This window comes from Nelusetta ayraudi, unplaced genomic scaffold (assembly GCF_046127955.1).
Source record: "Nelusetta ayraudi isolate G7.1 ecotype Tasmania unplaced genomic scaffold, CSIRO-AGI_Nayr_v1 ptg000124l, whole genome shotgun sequence".
NCBI classification, from domain to species: Eukaryota; Metazoa; Chordata; class Actinopteri; order Tetraodontiformes; family Monacanthidae; genus Nelusetta; species Nelusetta ayraudi.
The window spans coordinates 170355-194563 of NW_027466174.1; the positions used below are offsets into that span (position 1 = coordinate 170355).

General features: G+C 44.2%; 2 protein-coding genes and 2 non-coding genes across 4 annotated transcripts; all 4 read left to right on the forward strand.

The window, feature by feature from the left end:
* Window positions 1–144: 144 nt before the first annotated feature.
* trnar-acg (transfer RNA arginine (anticodon ACG)) lies at window positions 145–217 on the forward strand. The gene has a single exon. It is a non-coding gene; the product is annotated as a tRNA-Arg (tRNA).
* Window positions 218–595: 378 nt separating this feature from the next.
* trnar-acg (transfer RNA arginine (anticodon ACG)) lies at window positions 596–668 on the forward strand. The gene has a single exon. It is a non-coding gene; the product is annotated as a tRNA-Arg (tRNA).
* A 4721-nt stretch (window positions 669–5389) lies between these two features.
* Window positions 5390–9672, forward strand: vamp3 (vesicle-associated membrane protein 3 (cellubrevin)). The gene is made up of 5 exons (XM_076050171.1): window positions 5390–5406; window positions 5893–5965; window positions 7411–7569; window positions 7885–7936; window positions 8217–9672. Exons 1-5 carry the CDS (start codon window positions 5390–5392, stop codon window positions 8231–8233), a joined length of 318 nt encoding a protein of 105 aa, XP_075906286.1. The 3' UTR covers window positions 8234–9672.
* A 1448-nt stretch (window positions 9673–11120) lies between these two features.
* per3 (period circadian clock 3) lies at window positions 11121–24060 on the forward strand. The gene is made up of 22 exons (XM_076050172.1): window positions 11121–11285; window positions 13902–14296; window positions 14892–15052; window positions 15172–15290; window positions 15571–15769; window positions 16002–16053; window positions 16222–16373; window positions 16483–16561; window positions 16657–16763; window positions 16895–17051; window positions 17138–17246; window positions 17353–17481; window positions 17582–17690; window positions 17802–17913; window positions 18030–18169; window positions 18332–18493; window positions 18591–18842; window positions 19520–20364; window positions 20598–20790; window positions 21115–21301; window positions 21957–22107; window positions 22662–24060. The coding sequence occupies exons 2-22, from the start codon at window positions 14025–14027 to the stop codon at window positions 22782–22784; spliced, it is 3810 nt and encodes a 1269-aa protein (XP_075906287.1). The 5' UTR covers window positions 11121–11285; window positions 13902–14024; the 3' UTR covers window positions 22785–24060.
* Window positions 24061–24209: the final 149 nt, after the last annotated feature.

The following is a 24209-nucleotide window of genomic DNA, read 5'->3' on the forward strand; positions in this document are numbered from 1 at the left end:
CTGCCAGCATTCACGCTGAAAGCAAAGTGAGTCCGCACTGATTTTGGATTGTTCTTTAATAGTATTACGTCAATACCTGTGAGTTGTAGCAGTAGTTCTGATCAGTACCTCCATAAAGACGTGAGAGCCATGCTTCCCGTCATCGGGCCAGTGGCGCAATGGATAACGCGTCTGACTACGGATCAGAAGATTCTAGGTTCGACTCCTGGCTGGCTCGACTCTTTTTGGAACTTTGTTCTCGCCCCGTTTTTGATCCGGTTTCCTGTGTTAGTGGAAAACATTTAACTTTTAGCCCATTGTTTGATGTAGGGTGGCGCGTATTACTATATTATAGCAGAAAGTGTTCAGTTTCTCGACTTTCTAGCTCTATCTGCCTCGTCACAACATATCACCTACATGTCGTTTGAATAGTGAAACGAGCTTGTGCGTGCGGGGTTAACTCGTTAGTTAGTATGTAATTGTGTTTCAATCACCTTTAACTACAGAAATAATAACGAAGTTAAGCGTCTGAAAACGCATTGTCTTACCAAGAAAAATACAACATGACGCCGTCTGATATAGTTTGGTTCTACGGTTTACACTGAAAGTCATCATCGGGCCAGTGGCGCAATGGATAACGCGTCTGACTACGGATCAGAAGATTCTAGGTTCGACTCCTGGCTGGCTCGACTCTTTTTGAATCATCGATAGCGATGTACTAACAAAATATTTGCCTGTGTTGCTTTCATGTTGTTAACATAACGGATAGAATGAAGGGAATGTGGTAAATTTGAAAGTGATGTCCAATGGTTATTCTGTAAAGGTTAGCATTTCCTACACTTTACACTTCCACAACACCTCGTTACTCAGTAAAAGTTAGCATTTCTGACACTTTACACTTGCACAACACCTCAAGTCCTATCTTTGTTAATTAATGTACACTTCCTTCCTTTCTTTCTTTCTTTCTTTCTTTCTTTCTTTCTTTCTTTCATATTAATACATTTCTGACTTGATGATTGACCTGGATTCTGTTCTTAGGGAAACAAGATGCTCAAAAGAGGAATTTTAATGTAACCCTAATTCTAATCTTAGGTCACATATGAAAACATATAATAAATACAAACAACTACAGTGACACTGAGAATAATTATTAAACAGTCCTGTATACATTTCAAATATCGACTCATTGCCACCCCTATGCGAGCGATAACTTCACCCTGTGGCCACCCCAAGGAAACATTTTTAGCTTCGCCACTGGAGGTGGGAGTGGAGATTTCTCAGGTAACACACTTTGCAAAGTGTACAGGAGCAAAGCACCTGCGTGTGACTGCTTCAGCAACATGGCTGCAAAATTGTTGCTGACTCTGATGCTCGTGTTCCTCTGTGTCTGTGAGGGAGGTGAGTTGTATTTATGACACAGAGCTTGATATTGCGACACATCTGCTGTTAGTTGTGCAAATTGTTCCATCTGTTAATGTTGCAGCACTGCTGAGGAAATCCACGGCGACGGAGTTTCTTCAGAAAGTGAGAGAGAAGCGCACAGCAGAGTGTTTTCCTGAAGATTGCAGCTCAGAAGTTGGCGAGGTGGAGGAAGTAGGAGAGGAATATGTACGTTTTCAGTTGATTGTCTTGTGACCCTGAAGGTCATCATGTGAAAGGCAACTAGTTACTTGTTTTTCTACATTAAAAGATAAACAGTTTCTGTTACTTGCTTAAGCAATGGGTTTCATAGAGAATCTAACACAAATTAACTAACAATTAACAAATGATATTATTGTTATACATTGCATTATATTGTTTGTGCACACATTGCACAGGCAGATTTTATCATCATGAACTTGCAGTAACCTTCCATAAGTAGACGACACTATCCAGAAACGCACAGTGAAGACTCAAGATTCGAAGAGCCTCTGTTTGGCAGGGATAAGCTGTTACCTAAATCACTGAGGTACTTGCCATCACTGTGTTCTTACATACCAGACTCGCTACCTGAAGAGAGATTTACTGGGGCCATTAGCACTGACTTTGTGCACCTGTGCTAATATCAGATGACCAAAATGTAAGCTGACACAGAGGTGGAATGTGATTTTAACCAGGGTTTTTTTTTTCTCAGGTTTTCCAGCTTTGTGGGAAGATGATGATGATGGTTTTTATCTGCAGGACTAATGTTTTCTTTAAAAAAGACAACAACATATCTTGCATAAGACATAAAAGCAACCTTGGCTGTATCGTCAAAACATGGTTTGGAATAAATATAACACTTTATTTGCAGGAGGAGCAAGCCAGGCTGGTGTACAATGGAGGTGCCGCTGCTCAAACAGAGATGAACCATGTAAGCTGTGAAGGATCTTGAATATTTCTTTGTTGTTTGTTAACCAGTAAGTCACAATGACAGACTTATCTAAATTGAAACAAGCGCAACAAGGTCTAAAAGCATTTTTTTCTTGTTGCAGAACCCTGATGGTGAAGCTGTGACCGAAGAAGGATCTGGGATGTAGGAAAGCAGAACAGAAATAAATAAATAAATGGGAACATTAATGTTGGTACTTGGTGTAGCACAGCAGCTGTAACGTTAGCTAGAATCCAAGATTAGTCTAAAGAAGTGTGTTCATGGTTAGTATTCCAGAGTACGAATTATTATTAAAAAAAAAAAAAAAAAAAAAAGACGCATGAAGATTTGATGTGATTTTGTGTGATTTCATTGCTTTGTCCAACTTTATTTATTTTTGCAAACAGCAGGGGTCTGTCTGCAATATGCATACATTATTCCACACGATTATCGATAATCTGAAAAAAATCCAATTGCATTTCTAAATAATACTAACAATTTTGTAATCGGAGTCTAGTACTGTCCCATCAGACGAGGAACGAGATCTCCTGGGGACAGAAAAAAAAGTTGTGTGGTTTATACAGTGGTAATACGTCGCGTGATGATCACGGGTTGCCTTCTGTTCGCGTGAAATCTTGCTGAATTTACGCACGGAATGAATGAAGGCTCGAAATACGCTAATCAACGGTTTACTGTTCCAACGCTTGTCTATATACATTAAAATACAGGCTACATACCAAATGTTAAGTACCTCTCCTATCATCGTCACTTTTTTGTTTACCCTTGATGTAAATAACTAAATTTCGCATCAATCTGAACACTTTATATATAAAAAAAAAAAATAATTAAAAAAAAAGATACACAATCACGTGGGAACCTTCAGTGGTCAGGGGGAAAATAAGTAATACAATTGATTAGGTCAGCTTGATTTTAAGATTTCTGAGATTTTTCTTTGAAGTATGGCTTTAGTGTATACCATGTTCATTACAAACGTCCCACTCGGGAGAGATTAAAAAGGTGTCCATTGTTTAATACTGTTGCCTGCGACAGGCGTAGCACTTCCTGTTTCCGACAGTCCACGAAGGCAGCACAACCAATAGCAGTAACTGTTACGACTTGACACATTAGCTTTAGCATACGAAGAGAAACAGCGGCGTCGGATCTTACACGAAAATATTTCACAATGTAAGTCTGGTATGCTTTTATTCCGTGTTTCTTTCAAAGCCAAATGTTACTTGGCCCAACTTAATGGTCTTTGACGTACTTTGCCTCGGGGTGAACACACGGAAAAGCAACGCCCAGAAGTTTGCTAAGTAGCAACAAGTGCTAGTCATTTACGTTCGGTTTTTGTATGAAAGTATTCTTCTATCTGTTGCTTCGCATAGACGTTCGGCGACTTCTTACGACTTGTCACGCCACTGATTTACCAACGTTAGTTAGAAGTTGGCATTCTCAGCGAGACATCAGTATCTGCATTAATATTAAACTTTGCCAATGAGTTCAAAGCTAGTTACCTCCGTTAGCCGAGCTAGCCTCGTCACTCGGGATTTGTATTGTTTGACCCAGTTTTTTGGTTTGTTTTAGTTTTAGTTTAAATTATTCAATGTTAGCCGTGTCTACTCTAACTGTATGATTAAGTATCCGTTTAATACCAAAGTATTTCAACGGACTGGAATTAACTTGCTCTTGAACGCCGTAGGAGTCCGAGTGCACATAGCAGGAAACATAATTGCGAACCCACTTTCTGGTTATTGTGAGCAAATCCACAGCTGGTCACGGGTTGTTTGATTCTCATCACATTACTAAGTAGCATTCCGCCGCTCGTTTCCATTCGCCTCTACAGATCCGTAAACTGTCCAACCCCACCTTAAGTAATCGATCCGTTAAAGTGGAAAATGCACACTTTGAGTTGAATACCTTAGATGCTGACGTAGTTGTTTTTGCAGCCTTGAAATGCCTTGCGACTAAAACTGTTTTGTTTTTTTTGTTTTGTTTTGTTTTGTTTTGTTTTGTTTTGTTTTGGGCATTTCGTCACGTACGTGTCAGATTTTAAGAAGCATAATGCTATATTTCCCTCGTTTTTGTTTTGTTTGTTAGCAGTTAATCGGCAGTCTTCCTCTCACTGGCGATAAGTACTTTGTACTGTGTGTGTTATTGAACGCACGGTTTGAAAAAAAAAAAAAATTCTGTAAAAAAAGACTTGGTAGCTGTATCCAAATATATTTTACATTTCAAATAAATAGATAAATAAATGAGCCAATTGGAGAGCTGCGATGCTTGTTGCCCCTTGTAAAGTCCCTGGTTTAACCAGCCCAGCTAATATGCATCACGTTAAAAATAAAATAAAAATTCGCTGAGGCTCAGTCCCGAAAAACACACACATGCAAAGGCGAGACAAGGTGTGCCATGTAACAATCACAATGGTACTGCCAATTTGTCAGTTCTACCTCCAGCTACAGAAATGTGTGATATTTGCAGCACATTTAAGACCCCTCTCTTGAGGCCTCCAATGGATATTACATTATAAACTACATAAATCAAAGGACAAGCATTTGTGCTCATATCCACAAACTATGTTGGGAGCATGAATTACTGCTGCTCCTTTGACATGACTTCAGAATAAACTTGACAGATTTTTTTCCTTAATGAGCATCACACATTGAAACTACTGAAATATTTAAGTGGTGGCAACATTACTGAGTCCCAAATGATGACTGATGTTTGTACGCCTTTGCTTTTATCTCTCTAGCAGCATGCTCTGCGGTGATTGTCCTCGGTCATCGTAACCTCCTTTTTCCAATCTTGTGCTTCGAGTTCCTTTTCTACCTTAAGTCAAGTTGCATTCTAAAGACGCCAAACAACATTTTTCTCTTTAATTTATAAAAAAATTAAAATTAAGTCCAGAAGCATATTATTATAATATTATATGTATATATGTACTATGCTCAGATGGGTGTTGTACTTCTTCCTTGTGTATGAGGATGTGCTTATCAAAATGGACCAATAAAGCTCATGTTTGTCATGTCCATCTATACATTAGGTGCGTTTGTCATGCAGAATTTTTCATCGATCTTGTCAACAATGTTAATATTTTTAAGGTTAGTGTTTGTAGGGAGCATGTATCCATAGATTTTGCTTGTTGAGAGTAAGAGTTGATCCATCTCCAGTTGTTCAAGCCACCAGGACACAGTGAGTCATTTAATTCCATTAAAAAACAAACAAACAAAAACTCTGGCCGATTGCCAGATTGAATTTGGTTTATTTTCACCAGTAGGTGGCGGTGTGGATTCGGAAACCAACATTTTCTTTTTCTTCAGGGCTCTGTTTAATGAAAATGTCATAGTTCTTCTGTGTTAAGGTTTGTAAAATATGGACCAAATGTTCTGCTCTTGCATTACTTGGAAGGAATCAAATATCAAACCAACTTAAGATACCTTTAAATCTCCAAGTTGCAAGTTGTGGACTGTTAGAGATACACGAGTAAGAGTTTATTAATCATACAAGCTTTGTGGATTAAACAACCTCATATGCAAAATTTAATTTTCCTCATTGTTAACATGAAGGATTAATCACTGTGTCACCAGGTCAGCCCCTGGTCCAGAAGGTGCTGGATCCAGCAACAAGCGCCTGCAGCAAACCCAGGCCCAGGTGGACGAGGTGAGACACAGCTCTTCTTATGGCTTTATGAGCTGAGATACTTGGGTTGGTCATCTTTTTTATATATATTTTTTTCTTACAATACTATTACCATCATTTCAATAAAGGTGTGGATGGTTTTGGCATATGTAAGTTATTTAACAAAAACAAAAACAAAACTGAGGACAATTCAGTAGACATAATTTATACTGATAATCTTATAAATTATACATGATTATCACACTGTGAGTCAATGGTCTTGTCCACTGTAGATGTACACAAGTTCTTTTGCACCCTACTCCTTCTGTTTTTAGGCAGCGTGTTATATCGATTTGTCTTACTGCCACGTTTAACTGGTGAGAGTATTATGAAGGGTTATGTAACAGGCAAGGTTTTCCCCTTTTTACAAAATACACTTGGACCTTGTATTGAGGGACTGGAAAAGACATTCTGCGTTTGCAAGCAAACACATTCAGTTTGTGATTTCTCATTTGGAGATTTTATTCAATTTTCCAGGAATAGTTTTTCTTTTTAAAAGCCAGTTTCTTTTTTTTTCTTTTTTAAATTACAGTTTCAGGAAAAAGTCTTCTTGCTTGAACTTTCTGTTCTTTTGAGCGGCAGTGGTAACCTCAAGTGTGTATTATGCTTCACAGCTTGCCCAAAAAAATTATTGAGCACCAGTGTGTACTCCGTTCTCTCTGTGTGACTCCCTTCTTCCTTGACGACTGCCTCGAACAGAGACTTGCGTAAGCCTTGGCAGTAGTGTCATGAATCACCACAGTGTTGCATCGGTAGCCCGTTGTTCACATGTCATATCACATGAGAATATGCAGCAAATGCAGCGTCTTCTCCAGTTTTAACACATTACCTAAAAGTGTGCCAGGGCTACTGTTAGTTAACAGTGGGTGCCGCACCAACTGCCGTTTCACTGTTAATCCTCTGATGGTGTTTTTTTTCCGGTCCTCTCAGACGTAGACTTCAGCCCCTCCCATGCAGAACTTTAACCTGAGTGTCACACAGAGCCTCCGATTGGTCGTCAGAAGATTATATAATCGCTGAGGTTATGTAAGGCCTGCATGAGCCTACGCACTCCTCTCCACCCTGCGGAGGGGAGGGGCAATATGGGGTTTGTAGATCAGCAGCACATGTGGGCATTGTATGCTCTCTGGTTTGATTAGCCTGAGTGTTTGCTCTTTTCTTTATTACCTTCTAAGGCGTGATCTTTTGATTTTGTCTCTTTGCAAAATGTCTACCATTACAGTGTTCAGATATTGTTTTTTTTATAATCCCTTTATATTAAAACATTTTTGTTCTTTTTTGAGTGTTTGCTTCTAAAAATGACTTGAATAAAAATGAAACATTTGAACCTTTTAACAGACCACTCATCACACATTTTGACAATCATCGGGGGAAAAAATGATGAAATGATATACAATAATAAACATAAATGAAACTTTTGTGTGCAGGTGGTAGATATAATGCGTGTCAATGTGGACAAAGTGCTGGAGCGCGACCAGAAGTTGTCTGAGCTGGATGACCGTGCAGACGCGCTTCAGGCTGGAGCGTCCCAGTTTGAGACCAGCGCTGCAAAACTGAAGAGGAAGTACTGGTGGAAAAACTGCAAGGTGACAACAGTGTTCAATCAAATCAAGGCAGCCCATTGGACCTACAATAAATGAAAATACTTAATTTTACTAAAAAACAAAAACTGCATAGCTTTAATGGTAGTGAGCTTGATTAAACACACTGAGCAGAACAACGCATTTTTTTGTTGTTCTGCTCTTGAAATCCATATCAAAGTAGTCATCGCAATTATCTAATGTGACAGCAGAATAAAAGCATTGGAATGTTTAAATCATATCCCTCTTACATGTTAACTAACAATTTATCTAAAAAAAAAAAAAGACCACTGACTTTGTCATAACTACTGTCTTTTGCAGATGTGGGCCATCCTAATAGCTGTTCTAGTCATCATCGTCGTCATCATCATCAGTAAGTATCAACCACAGAGATTCTTATTGCAAAGCTAGTTACACTGTTCCAGTTAAGCAACAAGTCCCACCACTGGATGCTTGTATACTACTTGGAATACTCATGTATTTGGTATGTCACATAAACAAGAGCGGTAACAGTTTGACCTGCATATACTGCGTTGGCATCTACAGTTAGTGCATTTGTGCAATTGAAATATGTAACTGCTGCATTTATTGACCTTTCGGGTTTTGGTAGTTTGCATAAACGTCTAACATGCGCTCGCCTTCTTCCTGCACAGTTTGGAGTGCTTCGTAAACCAGCAACAAGAGGAGGAGCAACAGCGAAGGAGGAGAGAAGCACTGTACACCATGAATGTGTCAGAAGAAGACGTCACATGATTTTCGGCTACTGAGCTCCACGACAGTTTCCCCCTCCTGCAGACGGTATTCATTCCTTGTCCTGGGTTGCCCTGTGTTTGCGTGTGTTTGCGTTCTGAGCGAAAGATTGTGATATTACCTGTATTTGTACCTGTTTGACATTGCGTCACCACAGATCAAACAGTTGCCACTACAACGTGACATTCGAGTGCCATGCCATGTGCCAAAGAGAATAACAGATGTTCGTAGGATTTAATTCTCACGAATCTATAAGAAAATTCTTTCTCAGAACGCCAACACATCCATCCACATTATCCAGCCTTAGGACTAGAACTGAAGAATGTTTTCAAAGCTCTCCTCCACTTTGTAGCTATTTTTATGTATTATTAATAGCCATTTATTTTGCGTGCCAGATATAGAAAAGTGCCTTTGAAGATGTGCACCCCCCACCCCCCTCCCAACCTTCGCCTCGCCCAGAAAATGTTGCCTGTATACACGTTTGGCAGCAAATAGAGTTTATTTGAGGCAATGTAAATAAATTTCTTTTGCTGTTCACTTCAGTGCTTTCACCTGTTTATAGTCAAAATCAATATTCTACACAGCTAATCTGTCAATATGAGTTCTGCCAAGCAAGTGTTAATATTGGGAACTTCATACTGTTACCAGTGCCACTACTGATGAGTGCAGTCTGTGATCTCGATGGACGATTTGACAGTTTAGAAATCAAATGGCAAAGCTACAAGTAAAAGTCATTTCAGGGAAAATTTTGATATATTTATACTCCGTTTGTCGATGGGGCTGCACAACAGTGGCAACCTCCACACTAAACACATTCATACTTTGATACTCAGTTTAAAAAGTAATGCAAAAAAAACTTTTTTCTTAAATATGTGTACTACAACAAAATTAAGAGTAGCAGACAGTTGCCTTTAAATGTTTTGCCATCAGAGCAAAATCCTGCCACACATTGTTGATGACATACCATCAGCCAGTTAAGAATTGTGCCTTTGGATGCTCTGAGTGTCTGAATAAATACTGTGCTGCTTGCTTATTCTGCTGAGTTTATCACACTAAAACAAAGTCCTTTGTTTTTGCTCCTGGTCTTATCCAATCTCATTGATACAAAGTACTTTTTTGAGTGTGGCATTTTAGCCCTCACCTACTTCTGATAACTTTTTTTTTAGGTTTAACTAACAATTAGAAGAGTGTACAGTCTAATTTAGATTCTCACCGCTGCCGAGCCTTGTGTTTGAGTATTGAAATTAAGACAATGTTAGATAATGGCAGTGTAATATATTGCATACCAACATCAAAATTGTATTTCCTGCTGTTTCTCACATTCTATTAAAAATAAAATGAATTTAATGAGACAGATGACTTATGAATTACTCTGTCGTATATTTTTCTTGTCTTTGTGAAATAATTAAACAACACTCCTTTGTGAATTGTGTGCAATTTTTAAACCTCACAAACCATTCACATTCCAGGTTTCTGATCCCCAAACCATGACATTATCATCAAATTCTTCCTCTCACTTTGGCATGAGAGTCCAAGCCATGCCCATGTCTCATTAAGTACATCTCAAATGCAATTCCTCATTTTGGGACCTGTGATATTTTACATCAATAAAACCAAAGCAACGCTGGACAGAGACTCATTTGTTTCTCTTAAAGATCTGTTGGGTAATATGTCTGTGAAGGCCCCCAGTTATTGAGTTAATCATAATACTTGAAGACGGTTTTTGCCAAGAAGGTAAAATAAGTCCAGTTGCCTCAAGTTAATCGTTAGGAATACTGTGGTTGACGATACAGGGTTGTTGTGTTGACATAAAGTGGAATTGCAAAATTACATATATGGTATTTTTTGCAGGTGTTGACTGTGAAATTAATTAACTTGTGTTTAATTATTAAAGTTGTCTAGGAAATGGATTTGCTCAAGCTCAGGCTAACATGTGCAAGAGAGATGTTCTCAGAAGGATTAGCACTGGAATAACCTCTCCATCCAAAATAGAATTTTCTAATGAGATGTTTTTAAAAATTACCGCAATCTCATCTTTTTGAGATCTAAACAATGCGTCATCCACAGCGTGTCTGTCCATGCACTGTGTGGAGAGGAAGAGACAGGGGCCTGAGATGAGACCGTCCGTCCACATCGTTACCTCATTAGTGCCGCCCGAAGCGGCCTGTGTGTGGGCGGTGCCCGCAAGCAGACCAGTGTCGCATGTATCCGGAAGCCCGCCTTTATCTGATAACGTCAATCTGACATCAAAAAGAAAAAAAAAGAAAAGAAAAAAAAAATTACTCTGTAATAGTGCGAAGAGTCCTGGCTGAGGTACGGTAAGACAGAAAACCGCCAAGGAAAGCCAGCCAATCCTTACATAACATCATATTGGGAAGCATTAATCCCTCTTCCAGGATGTGTGTGTGTGTGTGTGTGTGTGTGTGTGTGTGTGTGTGTGTGTGTGTGTGTGTGCGTGCGTGCGTGCGTGCGCGTGTGTGTGTGTGTCAATGTAAAGTGGTATATACTATAACAGTCTCCCCTGCTTCTCGCTTCTCCGCACGCTAAATGGCGCACGGCCTGGGCAGAAGTGACGAGGGGCAGTCGGGCCGCTGCTTGCTTGCATGCGCATTCTGCCATTCAACACTCGCTTGTTGTCGACGTGTTGCATAACATGGAGATCCACGTGAATCCGCGGCAAGCCACTGACAGACCGCTACATTTCGGACCTCCCCTCGATTCGACCTGTGGCGGCGTCCAATCAGGCGACAGATTCGCATGACGCTCGGCCAATCAGCTATGAGAAGGCGTGGCTTCGGGCCGCGGCTCTCACGTTGCACAAATGTGTCAAGCGCTTTGAAAGTGGATGACGGAATATCTCCGTGAGTGGGACATTATCAAGGAAATACCTCTGAAATGGCCGAGATATTGATGTCATAATAGTTTAATTTTGTTGTCTCGTCAAGTGTAGACCCTACGTGGAGACGAAAAAGGTAAAACATTGTGCATTGCGGATTCGACAGCGTTTTTGGATCGTCCGCTCGCGGTGTGTCTCTCTCGGTTAGCTCACCAACGCAGTCGCGGCTCCCCAGCATCGAGAACGGCTGGGTGTCAATAACAAGAAAAAAGCCTTGGCCTCGTGCCTTTGTGTGTTGCCGTCAGCGTAAATTGCGGAATGTTAAAATGAACGCTGGAGATTGTTGGATAACGCAGCAGCGACACGCTTAGGGTCGACGCGGACTGCTAATCTGTTAGCTAAATAGCGTGTCTGTCAAGAATCGAGTTTTGCCTCGTCGGACGTTCAGCCCACCGAACTAATACACAATCCATTATCAAGTCGATGTAAATAAATAAATAACTTATATGTGAAACATGTTTGCCACCTAGACTCTTAATAATTGTCCTGTTTATTGGGGATAGCTGCTCGGCTTGCCGTTAGAATCGCAACGCGTATCTGTGCAAAGCATTTGTAAATGTACAATACAATTTTCAGCTTTTTGGTAACAATTTAATTACGCGCAATTGCATTGCTGTTTTTAGAGTGTCTCATTAAATAGTGGTAGCTGGTTGGCGAGATGTTTGTCAACACGTTGGTGTAGGGTTAAAGCCTGGCGACTTGGCCAAGTTTCCTGCAGTAGTAAGTGTATGTGTCTCTCCGTAAGCTGGTTGGTGGTGACTGAGGTTATTGGGTTCGTGTGGGGAGGGGGTTGGTTACAATCCGTCAAGTGTCAGGTTTGTTTTCAGTGGGATTGCGCGTCGGGGCCCCTTTGTTGAAGTTTGACGAGGTTTGTTTTCCTCAGAGAAAATGGCCGAGTTAACGACGGGCGCTTGTACCAAATGTCATTGTCCCGTTTGTCATTTGATGGCATTGCGTGTATTTTATTTAGTTGTGTAGTCTATGCGGTGATCTGTAAAGCTTCTCATGTCAGGAATACTTGGCTTGAAGATGCCAGTTGTGTTGTTTTTTTGTTTGTTTTTTTCAGTTTGCCATTTTTGTTTTATTGTTACCCATCATGCGATCACGTTGAATCTTGATTTGTGTGATGGACCCATGTCTGCACATTGACGGTCAGTGAATGTGATTATATAATTTTATGATTCCCTTAAATTCCATTACACGCTTATGCCGCCAGCCATCAGCTTCCATATTGGTAAGTATTTGGCATGTCTCAATTTGTTTCGACCATCTGTCTCTTTGTAATAAGATCAGCTCTTGATTTTGCTTGTTTGCAGTCTTTGTTGCATTCATCGATGAATATGTGAGGCCTTACAGAGGACTTCCCAGAGGCACAGTTTGGCCTCAGTCAAACACCAAATATGATTTCAAGTTTCCAGCTTTTGATTTGGCAGTTCAGGGGGTTTGGAAAAAGTAGTGGTTAGTGTTTTTTTACGTAGAGGCTTTATTGTTTTTGAAGTGTTGTCGAACAGCCTTAGCCTTTTAGCAAGTAAAACGTAACAAAGGACGAGCTGAAGTAAGAAGCACTAGTTGTCAACCTGTTACTCATAACCGAGGCTCTATGCAACGCCATCCACCGAGTCAATTCATCTTCCCTAACTGCATTTTCCACAGAGTTCAGGTTTCATAAAATTGAAGCAGTTTCAGAAGCTCTGTTCAGGATGTCTCGAGTGCTGGAATGCATTTAGCATATGTATCATGTGGAACATTCTGCAGCTGCGGGCACTTAAAATCAACGGAAGCCCATTTAAAAAAAAATAGCTTTCCTACCAGTTGTTACATTACGGGTGCAGCATCTTGACTTTGTCGTGCTGTCTTTTGACACAGACAGTTTCTTTTCCCTTTTTGGCCATTCGCGAAAGTCATACAGCCACTGTAAGCAGCAGTGCAACTGTGTTCGTGTCAACCTGTGCTCGAGGAAACCAAAAAAAAAAAACATGCCAAGGGTGATTCACGTCTGACAGTTAATCTGGCTTTATGGTTGTCTAGTTACAAAACGGCAAAGGGATCACATAGATGACAGTGTCCATAGATATTGAGTTGTTGACATGATGCTCCTGACATAAACTATCTTGCAGTCAGCTCTGCTCAAAAACCAAAAGATCACTTTTACCTCTTGGTTGCTATTTCTCTGCCTCCATGCTGCTTTGATTTAAAGCCACTCGGGGACAAGTTGCTGTCTTGTGTCTGCGAGCTTTCAATGAGGGGCCTCAGTCAGAGCGACTGCAGGGACATTTGGCCGTTCTAAAATTGGAACGAATGAGTAAAATTTTCCTGCTTCCATCAGCTGTTGGATGACCGATGTGTTGTTGCCGCCTTAGTGCTGTGCAGCAGCAGACTTTTGCTGGTGCTGCGCTGCTCTGCTGGAGATCTGCAGGGGGCTAAATATGAGCCACCGTGTGTCGTGAGTCACCGTGTCAGACGGCAGCGGCTCATTGTGATGGTCAGATGCAGTAAACGCATTAGTTAACGAGGCCGTCTGTGAGCCATTCACATTGCAGGGGATGAAACACAGAATTACACACACACACACTTACTCACACAGATGTTTATATCCTGGGATAGTCTAACATTTTTACTTTAATCTGATCATGCAATTCCTCTCACTGACCTCGCAGATTTTTATTTGAGACAGATTTTGTTTTTCTTGCAGGGTTTCCGGCACATTAAAAGGTTTCTGCCCCCGACTAAATCAAAGACAATTGATTGTCACACACATGGACATCGTTGTTACCCATATGAAGACGTCAGCTGACTGCCGGAGAAGCTATTGTTGATGTGCGACCAAAAGACGGAGATGCCTGGGGGCAACAGCGGCGCCGACAGGGAGGAGTCCTCGCTAACGCCGCCAACAGGGGGCGACGCAGGGCAGGGGGTGCTGTCGTTAGGACGGCAGGATGGAGGCTCGCAGTCGGCATGCCTCAGGAGGGAGGATAGCGGAGCCTCAGGTGGGGACGAGGAGATGACGAGCACGTCACATGACCTCTCGTCCTCGGCCAATCGCAGTCCCTGCAGCGCCATGGGCTCCACCTCGTCGTCAGCAAAGAGGTATTCATCTCAAATAATTTATGTTAAAGGCCCACTATGTCACATTTAGAAGTACCTAATGGTAAGAGAGTGTTACTGCAGGGAGTGTTGACGTCAACTCCTGTTTTCTGGTGTCCCACTTACTGTCTCACACCCACTCTGGTGTCAGGGATACATTACAAAACCAGAAGTACAGTGAAAACATGGTCACCTCCTTGTAAATGGACTCACTCTTTATGTGATGATAAAATAAACGCTGATCATTTACAAATGAAACGTCATTTGTACTTTTTTAAATCACGTTTCATGCAAGTAGTTCATTTTAAATGTTACATATTGGGCTTTGTTGGTTTATATCCATCCTAATAATGCAGTAATTGATTTTTTAATTTTTTTTTTATAAAAATGATACATATACTTTTGTTACCACTCACTGAGTTTTTTGATTTTTGTTTGACTTAGTTTCAGAAGATTACATTTACAGATACACAGACACTCTTGTTGCTCTATTCACCCTTTTAAAATTTGAAAATGTTTGCTTAGAATGTCATTGAGGTCATGGTAATGTGATGAGTTGCTCTCACTCCACTCTATTGTTCTCCAACTGTGTTTGTAGCAGTGAGAACATAGACGGTGGCAAAGGTCACGCTCACAAAGAGGTGATGAGCACAGTGGCTGAGATGAAGAAGAGGCTGCCGTCCGACAAGCGCAGTCGCAGCAAGGCCAGCACGGTGGAGGCATTGCATTACGCCCTCAACTGTGTCAAACAAGTGCAAGGTGACATGTCCAGTGACACCCATCACCGTCCTAAACCCAATGGGAACCACCGTCAGACTCATTTTCTTGATTCTCGGAACCTCATTAACGCTGCTCGTTTTCTCTGCGTTCCCCTGTAGCCAACAGCGAGTATTACAATCTGCTGATGCGCAACGGCCAGGATGAGAGGAAAGACGCCAGCATCTGCACCCTGGAGGAGCTGGAGCGGGTCACTTCGGAGCACACGCTGAAAAACACGGTATGCTTAACGTGCACTCGGGCACAATCACCACTGCCACAGCCACAGCCAGTAAGGCAGCTACAGCAGGAGTTGTTTATTCATTTGGGTTTTTTTTCCTTATTGATTTAATACCAGCGGCAGCTGTACACATATCTGCTGGTTTGTCCTTTTTTGCCTCACGGTCGGGTGCGTGTGCATGAGTGAATGTGTCTTTACTGCTTTTGCGTGTCTGTGTCTGACCCGGCTCGCCTGTGTGGCTTCTTTTTTTTCACGTTTCCCTCTGTCTGTCCGTCTGTAGGACTCCTTCGTGGTGGTCTTCTCGCTGTCGAGCGGCCGCGTGATGTACGCGTCGGAGCAGGCTCCCAGCATCCTCTGCTGCAAGAGGAAGTTCCTGGAGTCGGCCAAGTTCGTGGAGCTCCTCTTCCACCAGGACGTCAACGTGTTCTACTCGCACACGGCTCAGCTGCACATGCCGCCCTGGAGCAACTCGCACACAGGTGTGTTTAGACCTCCTCTCTACATTCTTTTTTTTTTTTTGTTCTTCATTTCAAACACCAAGTGAGGTAAATGATTCTGTGTATTTTAAAGGTGAACAACTCTCTTTTATAGTTTAATATGTTTAACCAAGCTATAGTAAAACTGAATTGTACTTTGGACTTAACTGTTAAATGTGAGACAGGGAAATTAAATTTAAATGACTGGCTGATAAATGATGTTCTCTTCCTGCAGGAGGGGTTTTGTTTGACTGCGCCCAGGTCAAGTCCTTTTTCTGCAGAATCAGGTCATTGTAAATTCAGTCATTGTCTTTTTCTTTTTAAATCAATTGGAATTTTCAGTAAAAAATGTTCAGCAAATCAGCAGTTCTATAATTCTAATCTCTCCGGGATCTTTTGTTGAAAAAAATGAATCTTTCAATCTGTGCTAAAGTTTTTCGATCCATGATTTTCAGGGCTGGTAAGGACCGTGAAGGCGAAATGCGTTACAACCCTTTCCGGATAACGCCATATCTGCTGAAGGTTGAGGGAAAGGGTGGAACAGGAGGAGAGGAGAAGGAGTCGTGCTGCCTGGCGTTGGCTGAGCGCATCATCTCGGGATACGAAGGTAAAATAATAGCAGTGAGGTGTTAAACAACAGGAATTTCTAACGTTAGACTAAAATTCAGAATGACAAATTCTTTAAACTATCATAATAATCTGATTTATCTGTGCAGCACCTCGGATCCCCCTGGACAAGCGCATCTTCACCACCACTCACTCCCCCAGCTGTGCATTCCTAGAAGTGGATGACAGGTGAAGAAGCGTGCGCACAATCAAGACTTGAAATGAACAGGTTTCATTTGTAAGTGGCGTGTTGATTGGACTAAATCATTGGTTACCGGTCACAGGGCCGTGCCACTGCTGGGATACCTCCCTCAGGATCTGATTGGCTCGTCCTTGTTGACCTGCGTCCACCCAGACGACCGCCCCCTCATGCTGTCCATGCACCGGAAAAGTATGTGTCTCAAAATTTGTTATTTTTAATTAGTCAAGCTTTCATTTCAAATGTTTTCACGGGGGGGGGGTCTAAAACACAAATAACATACAGGGTGATTAATGAGTCTTTCCTACTGCTTCATCTTCCAGTCCTGAAGTATGCAGGACAGTCTCCATTCGAGCACTCTCCCGTGCGCCTCCGCTGCCAGAATGGCGACCACATCACCCTGGACACCAGCTGGTCCAGCTTCATCAACCCCTGGAGCCGCAAGGTGGCCTTCATCATCGGTCGCCACAAAGTCAGGACGTAAGTGGCGACTGTGCTGAAAGGAGTCGCCAACTACGGGCTGCTCTGTCGTGTTTTTAATGGTCCCGTTGTTGCTTCCCCACCAGGAGCCCGTTAAACGAGGACGTGTTTGCTGCCCCGACGAAGGAGAGCGTTCCGGTCACCCACGAGGAGATCAAAGACCTCCAAGCAAAGATCTACAAGCTTTTCCTGCAGGTCCGTAAGATTCCAAATGTCTCATTTGTCTTGCATATTTTTGTTTCTAGCATAGAACAAGCAAAAGCAGAACCTCTTCATATGAAGCTGTTCTCTGTTTCGACAGCCGGTCCACAACAATGGCTCCAGCGGTTACGGCAGTTTAGGAAGTAACGGCTCTCACGAGCACTACATCAGCGTCGGCTCTTCCAGCGACAGCAACGGCAACCTGTGGGAGGACTCCCACCGGGAGCCGGTGAGTCGCTGCATCACAATCACATCTGCTGAGCCAGAGAGTTGACACTGCTGCCGTGGCTGACCATGCCTGTGTGTGTGTGTATGTGTGTGTTTTGCAGATGACCCTCCAGCAGATCTGTGCTGATGTCAACAGAGTAAAGACTTGGGGACAGCAGGCATATCTGAGCTCCAACCATAAAATATCTTTTCTTGGGAAACAAACGACGGGTAAGGCAGCAAAAAAAAACAAAAAAAAAAACAGAAACGTGAGAATAGTTTTCCATACATCACAGAGAAGTTTTCACATTGACTGAAAGGACCCTTCCCTCTTCCCAAAAGCTCGTCTGCCCCCCGCTGGCTGCACCCCCGAGGTCAGAGACCATGAGGAAAACCGGAAGCAAACACACATTCCCTCCTATCAGCAGATCAACTGTGTGGACAACATCATCAGGTCGGCTGCGGGGTCGTCGCCACGCTGCGTCTTCATCCCATCATCCCTAATTCAATGCCACTTGAATTCACTCATCTGTTTTTTTTTTATTGTTGTTGTTGTCATTGTTGTCTCAGATATTTGGAGAGCTGCACTGGTCCGGCCCTCAAGCGGAAGAGCAACGCTCATTCTCTCATCACCTCATCTTCCTCGTCCTCTACCTCTGAAGATGACAAGCCTGTTGGAGTTGCTGAAACTGCTCAGACAAGCTCAGACGGTGTGAACACACACACACACACACACACACACACACACACACACACACACACACACACACACACACACACACACACAAGCAAGCAAGCGCGCATGCAACAAACAGTTGCGTCACAGAAGCATCTGCTCTATTTCAACTCTCTGCTATCCTGTTCCCTCGCAGTGGTGCTGGACAGCGGGGTCTCGGTGGCGCCCACGGCGGCAGCGGTGGTCGGCGCTCCGCTCACAGACATCACCCTGTCAACCAAAGCCATGAGCGTCGTCTCCGTCACCAGCCAGTGCTCCTACAGCAGCACCATCGTCCACGTGCCGCAGCCAGAATCAGGTACCGTGTTCTCGCAGATCTCACCGTGTGCTCGACCCAGTTCGGATGTTCCGCCGTAGCTCCGTCTCAGACTTGCGTCGTCCGTTGCTCGCTGCAGAAGCCACGGCGCTGGAGGATGCCCCGATGGGTAGCGAGCCCGCCGACGCCGCCCCGGCACCAACCCGTCCCGCCCCGAGCCCCCCCACCGAGGAGCGGCGCTTCGTCGGCCTCACCAAAGAGGTGCTGTCGGCCCACACCCAGAAGGAGGAGCAGGAGTACGTCGACCGTTTCCGCCACCGCATCCTCCAGAGTCCCTACAGCTCCTACCTGCAGCTGGACAACAGCTCCATGGCTCACTCCCACCATCCAGGTCGGCCTTTTTTTTCTTTTTTTTCCTTTTTTAAAGCCGACTGAGCATTTGTCATGAGCACCTCCGTTAACGATTGCTGCTCACCAGAGATAGGAGACTTGAGTCACATGACTTGACAAATTTGAGGACTTGAGACTTGCTAGACTAACACTGATAAAAGACTGGACTTGACCTTGACTTGGTCTTCATGACTTGACTTTTTTTAAATGAAATATTTGCAGTTTTTTTTGCTGATTTCTTTAGATTTCATTAGAAAATGTGTTTTATTTTGAAGCGCAATCTGGTGGTTTTGCAGTGCAACGCACACTGCACGCAGACCAACAGCGGTCGACAGATCAACACGAGCGGCAGTCATGGAGGCGGCTAGACCAAGAATAATTCAATTTGTGTTGAAGGATTATGTTGTCGATGATGCTCTAAATAAGAGAACAGCGCTACGCAAGGTCTGCGGCTCAAAAATCAATTGAAGTAAAAGTCAAAGTGTGTATCACCGTCTTTACTGGTTTAAATGTGGAAACTGGGGTAGACGATCAGATTTTTGTATGACTTGACTTGACTTGCTTGATTCTCACCACAGTAGCCTGGGACTTGCTTCAGACTTGAAGGTTAAGACTTGAGACTTGCTGGCGTCTTGCACATGTGTGACTCACTCCCACCTCTGCTGCTCACCCTCTCAGGTGACTACACACGTCCTCTGAGCGCCGGTGGCCTGAACCGCTCGCGGAGAGGGAAGCCCCGGCACAAGCGGCCCAAGCCGCAGGGCTCCTCGGACAGCTACGCCTCGCCGCTCTGCCCCAAGTCCTCCTGGCCCTCCTCGGAGTCCTCGCAGCCCCAGATGAGGCCGCCCTACAGCCAGACGTCCCCGCTGCATGCGCCCTACCTGCCCATGATGGCCACCCAGCCGGGTCTGGAGCAGCCGCCCCGGCCGCAGCAGCCGCCCGGGGCCGCCTCCATGGTGCTGCAGCCACCCGACCAGACCCAGTTCAGTTACAACTTCAGCGTCATTCAGACGCCGCAGAGCCTGACGGGCATGCAGCCCGTCCAGATGGAGCCCATTCAGTTGATACAGAACTTCAACAACCTGCAGCCGATGGCGCCGGCCCAAAGCATCAACCCGTACATGGCCCCCGTCATGGCCGTCATCCTGCCCAACTACCCGACATTCACTCCAGGTTACCCGTCCATCTACCCGCCCCCCGGCCCGACATTGCTTCCCCAGGCGCCCATCAGCATGACGGGCTTCGCCACCGCAAACGTCCCCTACGCCCAGCCCATGTTCCAGGTGCAGCCCGCCCCCCTGAATCAGAACCCGCTCGCCGCCATGGTTTGCTCGCCCCGAGCCACCTCCTCGGTGGGCGAAGACGAGGAGGCCGCCGGGCCCCCCGCGTTGTTCTCCAGCTCCCGCTCGAGTTCGCCGCTGCAGCTGAACCTGCTCCAGGAAGAGCTGCCCAAGCCCAACGAAGGCCAGGGCAGCACTGGGCACAACCACGCCGAGAGCCTCCACGAACAACATGCCAATGAGGTGAGTGCATGCCAAGCATAAAAACCTTTTAGCCATATTTGAGAGGTTTTTCAAAGTTTTTTTTGCGATATTTAGGTTTTGCACAATTCTATAGGCACGCAGCTAGTCTCTCACATAAATACACACTAGTTTTATTCGCAATAGTTAGTATGTGGCTGCAGGAGATGATGGGGGAAGTAACTGCACATAAAATAATTTTGATCTCATCTGTTCTGTCCCCTTGCCTCATTCAGGGCGACAACCCCAGTGTTTCTGGGAACCACGATGCCCAGTCCACATCCAGCGAGCTGCTAGACTTGCTGCTGCAGGAAGACGCCAGGTCAGGAACCGGCTCCAACGCCTCAGGCTCTGGGTCGGGAGAGTCTGGCGGCTCCCTGGGATCTGGTTCTGGTTCTGGTTCCAATGGAACCTCCACCTCACATACAGGTGAATGGCACACTTCAAAATGTCTCCAAATGCATCTCTTTTCAAGTAAGGCCAGCAGTCAACCTGAGTTTTAAAATTCTCAGTTCACCAAGTAAGATCTTCAAACTGTTTAGTCTCTGCAGGTCATTTTCTCAAACACATGTGTTGATTTAGTTTACCACTTTATTCTTTCTTTCATCTCCAAAATGCTGTTTAGGGGTCTAACTGGCCCCCAGAGGAGTGACTAGTGAAAAGTCACCAAGTCCACAAATGATAATGACACGGTACTAAACCTTTTCGAAAGTGGGCCGGCGTGACCAAATCCACTGTTTTCCCGACTTGCAGGCAGCAGCAACAGCAGCAAATACTTTGCCAGCAACGATTCGTCGGACACGTCGCGCAAAGCTCGAAAAAGCCAGGACACGCCGGCAGAGCACCAGCACAACTTTGACACGCAGGTGGAGGACTCGCTGTGGAACATGATCCAGCACACGTCAGACCGGGTCATGATGACGTACCAGGTCCATACCAGGTAGACGCGTCACCTTTTCTAACAAAACAACTTACTGAAAACAGAACATTTTGGTCAGAAGAGAAGCAGCGGTCATTTACCAATTTCAAATGTGCTCTCACAAGTTTTGCAGCTTGCTACTAACTGATTCATTTCGGCCTCTTTGTGACTCGGTGAAATTTACTCCTTGTTCTGTCATTTTTCCAACGCTCAGCATTGGTTTTTTTTCTCAAAGTTATATCTTATATGTGATAGCTCAAGGGCAAATGACCTGATAAAGTAATGCAGCAAACACACATCCATTAATACATGCAGATATCAGGCCCATATCTTTCTGTTTTTTTTCTTTTTAATCTGACCTTGTGAGTGCAAGCACGATCGTGTCACAATATCTCAAATCGCAGCGTTCAATCGTTCCAACCAGTCACTGAGTCGACCTATTAAGACGAACGCTGTAGGATGAGCTTTTTTTTAAGACCATTGGCTCGTTACGGTAATATTTCTGGATTCTTCTCATTCCCGATTTGTTTTGGAACAGGAGTGGCAACATTTAGCTGCAGGCGCCCACTGTCGCTCGGAGCCTGTAATAACACACCTATCCTTTTTTATGTTTTTTCAGATGAGTTAAGGTTCAGGTTAGGATAAAGTTGTTTAACTGTCTTAACCTTCCCTCCAGGGACCAGAATGAGGTGTTGGCAGAAGACCGGGACAAACTGCGGGCGCTCCAGCCCCTGCAGCCCTGGTTCAGCCAGGAGCAGAGAGAGGAGCTGGCCGAGGTCCACCCCTGGGTTCAGCAGCGCACAATTCCGCCAGAGATCGACACACAGGTGGGAGGAAAGACACAAGCTGCGTTTCCATTAGTCCTAGAATTGCGCAAAACTCAAATTTTGCAATAAAAAAACTTGTCATGGATACACCGTAGCTTCGAAAAACCTCTCATACTGTATATGGCTAAAAGGTTTCGATGCTCTCATGGGGTGGGTTTTCAGACGTATCGATGTAGAATTTATCAAATGAAAATGGTGCGTTATTTTTGGACGGAGGAGGAAACAGAATATTTTTTACAAGTAATTAAAGAGACAAATACGAAAACAACCATTATTGACAGCAATCAAACGTGAACAAACAAAAGCAAACGTAATTCTCTTAAATCTTGTGGGACGAGATTTTACGAGAATTACGGTTTATGCGCCTCACACCATTCAATGGAAACACCTACAAATTGCAATTGTACTCTGTAGAAATATCGCTTATATTTTGCGAAAAACTGTCATGGAAACGCAGCTACAGACACACACACACACATGCTCAAGCACTTTAGACGCTCTTCATCTTTCTGTCACTCGAGTCCAAGTCGGTAAATGCTTTTGTTGTCTCCCAGGGATGCATGGACTGCAGTGCGGGGACTGGCACCGCCCCTTCTCCCCTCCCCCCCGCCCCAGACAGCTCGTGTCTCCTGGACAGCCCCGAGCAGGACTCCATTGGACCTGTCGCTGACACCTGAGACACTCCCAGGCCAAAAAAAGAAGCGTCCACCCGACCTCCATCCGCCACACAAAAGAAATTTTATATATATATATATGTATGTATAACAGCCACGCCACAAACCCTCCCGGCGCCAACCCAGCGCACAATCTCTTCTGACCAACATGAACAAACGGGTCCCTTTGTGTGTGCAAAGTCGTTTTTCAAATTGGTGGCTGGATCGGTCCATGAGGAACACGGGAAGCAAGAGTGACGGGCATTGAAAGTCAAGGCTTGTCTGCGTGACTGCCGTGACTGCCTCTGTCGGACCACAAAAACATTTTACCTCTCTGCTTTTTGTTTTTTTCTTTCCGTTTTCTTTCCGTTTTCTTTCCGTTTTGTTTTTGTGTATAGACGCTGTGTTGCGCTTTTAGAGTCTCCGTCAGACAAGACCAGTTGAACTTTGAGCCACTTCGACGCCCAGGAACGGGAAGAGGAGGATCACAATTTGCTGTCCCGTAAAGCACTGTTTACACGCAGCCAGTCTGGAAAATGTGTGTGTGCGCGCAGCTGGGCGACTGGACAATGGCGGCGCTGCCGTCGGCATCGGCCCACCCACCTGTAACGCTGGACTCTCCTCCAGAGACACAGAGCTCCGCCTCCCGGCGACCCGGGTACACCGTGGTGCTAGCGCCTGGCGCTTTCGACCGGCTTTGGACGGAGACGCGCTTTATGTTGAGAACTTTAAAATCTCTAAGTTAAGTGTTGCTGAAGTGTGTTACTCTTATTTCATAGGCTGGTTTCCTTGTGACAGAACATCGCGTCTTTCCGTTTCACAACAACAACGGTGGCGTTGACAAACTGCAGCTCTGTCGCTACGACACAGGTTCCACCCAGTGATGTCCGATAGCACTGCTGTGTCTGTGTACCTGTAGCTCACCTGTACTGTAAACAAACACGGGCCCAAGTCTAATTTGAACTTTTATTTACTGAACCAACCTCCTGCTAAACTCAGTAAAGGTGCGTGCGTGTGTGCGGCTGAATGTGCGTCTATTACATCTTTGTGTGCGTGTGACGAGTGTGTTTGCGCGTGCCTTCAATACAGTTGTCCTAAAGTGCGAGACAGACAGACCAGGGTTTTCTACAGTTTTTAGATTCAGAGTATATTATATGTATTTTATAGAGGGTACACACAGCAATCCCCCACAATATAATAAAAGATTAAAAAAAAAAAAAAAAAGGAGCCGTTTGTCTTGATCTAAGAGACGATTTGTCTGTGACACCAAGGAATGATTAAATGCATTATGACCTCATGTGTACTCAAGTGAGATTGTATTTTCAGACAACACACAACAAACAAACACAAGTGTTCTGTTGTAGCTGTTCTGCAAAGTTGGAGAGCGATGGTGGTGGTTCAGGTAGGTCCCAGCTCAGCACAACATCTTGAATAGCAAGTATTATGTAA